Consider the following 2,500-nt stretch of genomic DNA (forward strand, 5'->3'; position numbering starts at 1 on the left):
CATCACCAGGACAGATACTCCTACCCCTACAGGCCCTTCGTCCCCTTCACCACCCAGGGGCCCCCGGCGATGGCCGGCCTGCAGGACAACAGCTTCCTGAACGACGCCGACATGGTCATGAGCTTTGTTAATTTAGGTATGGATCTTTTGATATTATCATTCGAAGTGATCAATGTTTCCTTAGAATCGTATTTGTTGTTAACTGTGGCTATTCAAAAATAAGGCCCAAGTTTCAGTTATTAGCAGTGGTGTAAAGTAACTAAGTACATTTACTCAAGTACTGTGCTTAAGTACAATTTTGAGGGTTTTATTTTTACTTTACTGGAGTATTTCCAAATTTCGGCACTTTTACTTCTACCCCACTACATCTCAGAGGCAAATATTGTACCTTTACTCCACTACAATTATTTGAAAACTTTAGTTACTATAGTTACTTTGTAGATTTTTATTATTATTACAAAACATACATTAACCACTTCAGCTCTATATACATTTCGGCCATTTGAAAATAGCCCATACAAGCTCATAATGCTTCGCAATGCTATTGTGAGCTTGTAGATCTGCTATTTACGATTTGTATACATTGTATACATTTGAAAACTTGTTAAATGGGACATTCTGCATAATAAGTACTTTCTACTTTTAATACTTTAAGTACATTTTGATACCAATACTTTTGTACTTTTACTCAAGTACATTTTTAATTCCGGACTTTTCCTTCTAACTGAGTATTTCTATATTGCAGTATTGATACTTTTACTTAAGTAAAAAATATGAGTACTTTTTTCACCACTGATTCTAAGTGCTCAATGTTTCCTTACATTTGTATTTGTAGTTACTGTGGCCATTCAAATAAGGCCCAAGTTTCAGTTATTAATATTGACAATTATCAGGGGGAATTACAATAGTTAAAATGATCAGTGCAAGGGATGGCCTTCTAATACAATAAAATAAAAAGTCTTCTCTAAACTAAAGCATGAAGGAATTTGTGTGATGGCTGGCATGCTATTTTGAAACTGTTTCACCTGTTGAGCAGGCCATGCATTATCTATAATAGAGTACCTCTGCACCATGTGTGTGTACACAGAAGGACAATAACCATGTTTACCGGGTATTAGCTGTTATCTAGCTAATACCTACTAGGAGTGTCACATTCCGGTGTGTCGCTGTCTCTCAAACAGGTGTGAAACATGCTAATACTCAGGTGTGAAGCAGTGAGTGCGTGTGTCAATGTGTTATCTATAAGAGTCATTCAACAGCAGAATGGGTTCAAAGTGCACTCTGGGTCCTCCCTCGCGTGCACACTGACAATACACAATAATATATGGCAATCAATGAAGGTCAAAATTGAGTTTGGTCAGGCAGGCCCATGTCTTTTTTTATCGCCTACACTAATGTTCTTGTAAAGGCCTACACTACATTCTTTCCTACTCAGCAGTTTCTCAAATTGTTGGCTGCTGAAATGGTATGCCGTTTGTTTCAACACCACTTACCTTATCTAATCGGTTTGTTTTATTGAAATCCCACAGTCTTGGGTCTATTTTATTGCAGTCAGCACCTTGCCGGGTGGCAGAGCAAATAATCACAACATTAACAGGCAGTGTCAGATTTATGGAAAGACAAACACATTATCATAATTCAGTTTGCTCGACAAATTATGCCGTCGCTGCAATTGCCCAAGTCGTGGTCCAGTGGAGTTGTGATTTGTTATTTTATTTGATAAACCTTTCCCATGATTTGGCACACGGCTTCCAGAGACTCTCGCCTCCTCGGGCCAGACTGAATCAATCTCCTGAGTCGGTTAACTATGAACAAACCAACAGGATCACATACAGCAAAAAAGTAGAGGCTTTCCGTAGGGAGCTGCGAAGTTCGTTTTTAATCCTGGAAAGATCATTGTTGGACTGCATTCATGGCAAGCGAAAGGGAGGTGACACTGGTTCCTCCGTATGCACTGTGTAATTACTGTGGGAGCTGCTGCATTGTGACTATTTTTGACAGGCTGTGACACAGATGGATCTGACCACAGCGGCTTGCAAAGTCAAGGGCCTCTTAACTGAGACCAAGGCTGTAGTGAGCTGGCAAGGAAGGAGGGAGCGTGCGATGGGGAGCAAATACAATAGTCAGCTTGGACTCTGACAGTCTTTTTCTGAGTAGATATTATATCAAAGCAAAGATGGTTCACATCAGCTCGGGATGAAAGGATCAAATAAGTAATTGTTTCTTGTATCATTTAACCACTTAAACCCGTACACTTAAACCCCTTAGTCCACCAGGGCTCTATATAGGTCCGCCACTAATTTTTCCCTCACCATCAAAAGTCGTTCCCATATATAGCCGATCTACAAGCTCATAAGGCGGTGAGCTTATAGATCTGATATTGTCACAGAATGTTCATCCGAGAATAGGGACGCTTGTGGTTTCAAGTGGTTAAAGCTGCTCAGCCAGTGACACAGCACGGTGCCTGTGAAGAAAGGCTTTAATAAAAGTCAGGTTGGAA

At 40.2% G+C, this 2,500-nt stretch overlaps 1 protein-coding gene across 1 annotated transcript in view; it reads left to right on the forward strand.

The window, feature by feature from the left end:
• bmp7b (bone morphogenetic protein 7b) overlaps positions 1 to 2,500 on the forward strand; it is a 32,193-nt gene that overhangs the window by 849 nt on the left and 28,844 nt on the right. The window contains exon 1 of the mRNA XM_080444420.1: positions 1 to 136. This exon is cut by the window's left edge and continues 849 nt beyond it. Within this exon, the coding sequence (XP_080300546.1) occupies positions 1 to 136 (136 nt within the window). The remainder of the gene's footprint in view (positions 137 to 2,500) is intronic.

The sequence above is a fragment of the Gymnoscopelus braueri genome, assembly GCF_963280865.1.
Source record: "Gymnoscopelus braueri genome assembly, chromosome: 12".
NCBI classification, from domain to species: Eukaryota; Metazoa; Chordata; class Actinopteri; order Myctophiformes; family Myctophidae; genus Gymnoscopelus; species Gymnoscopelus braueri.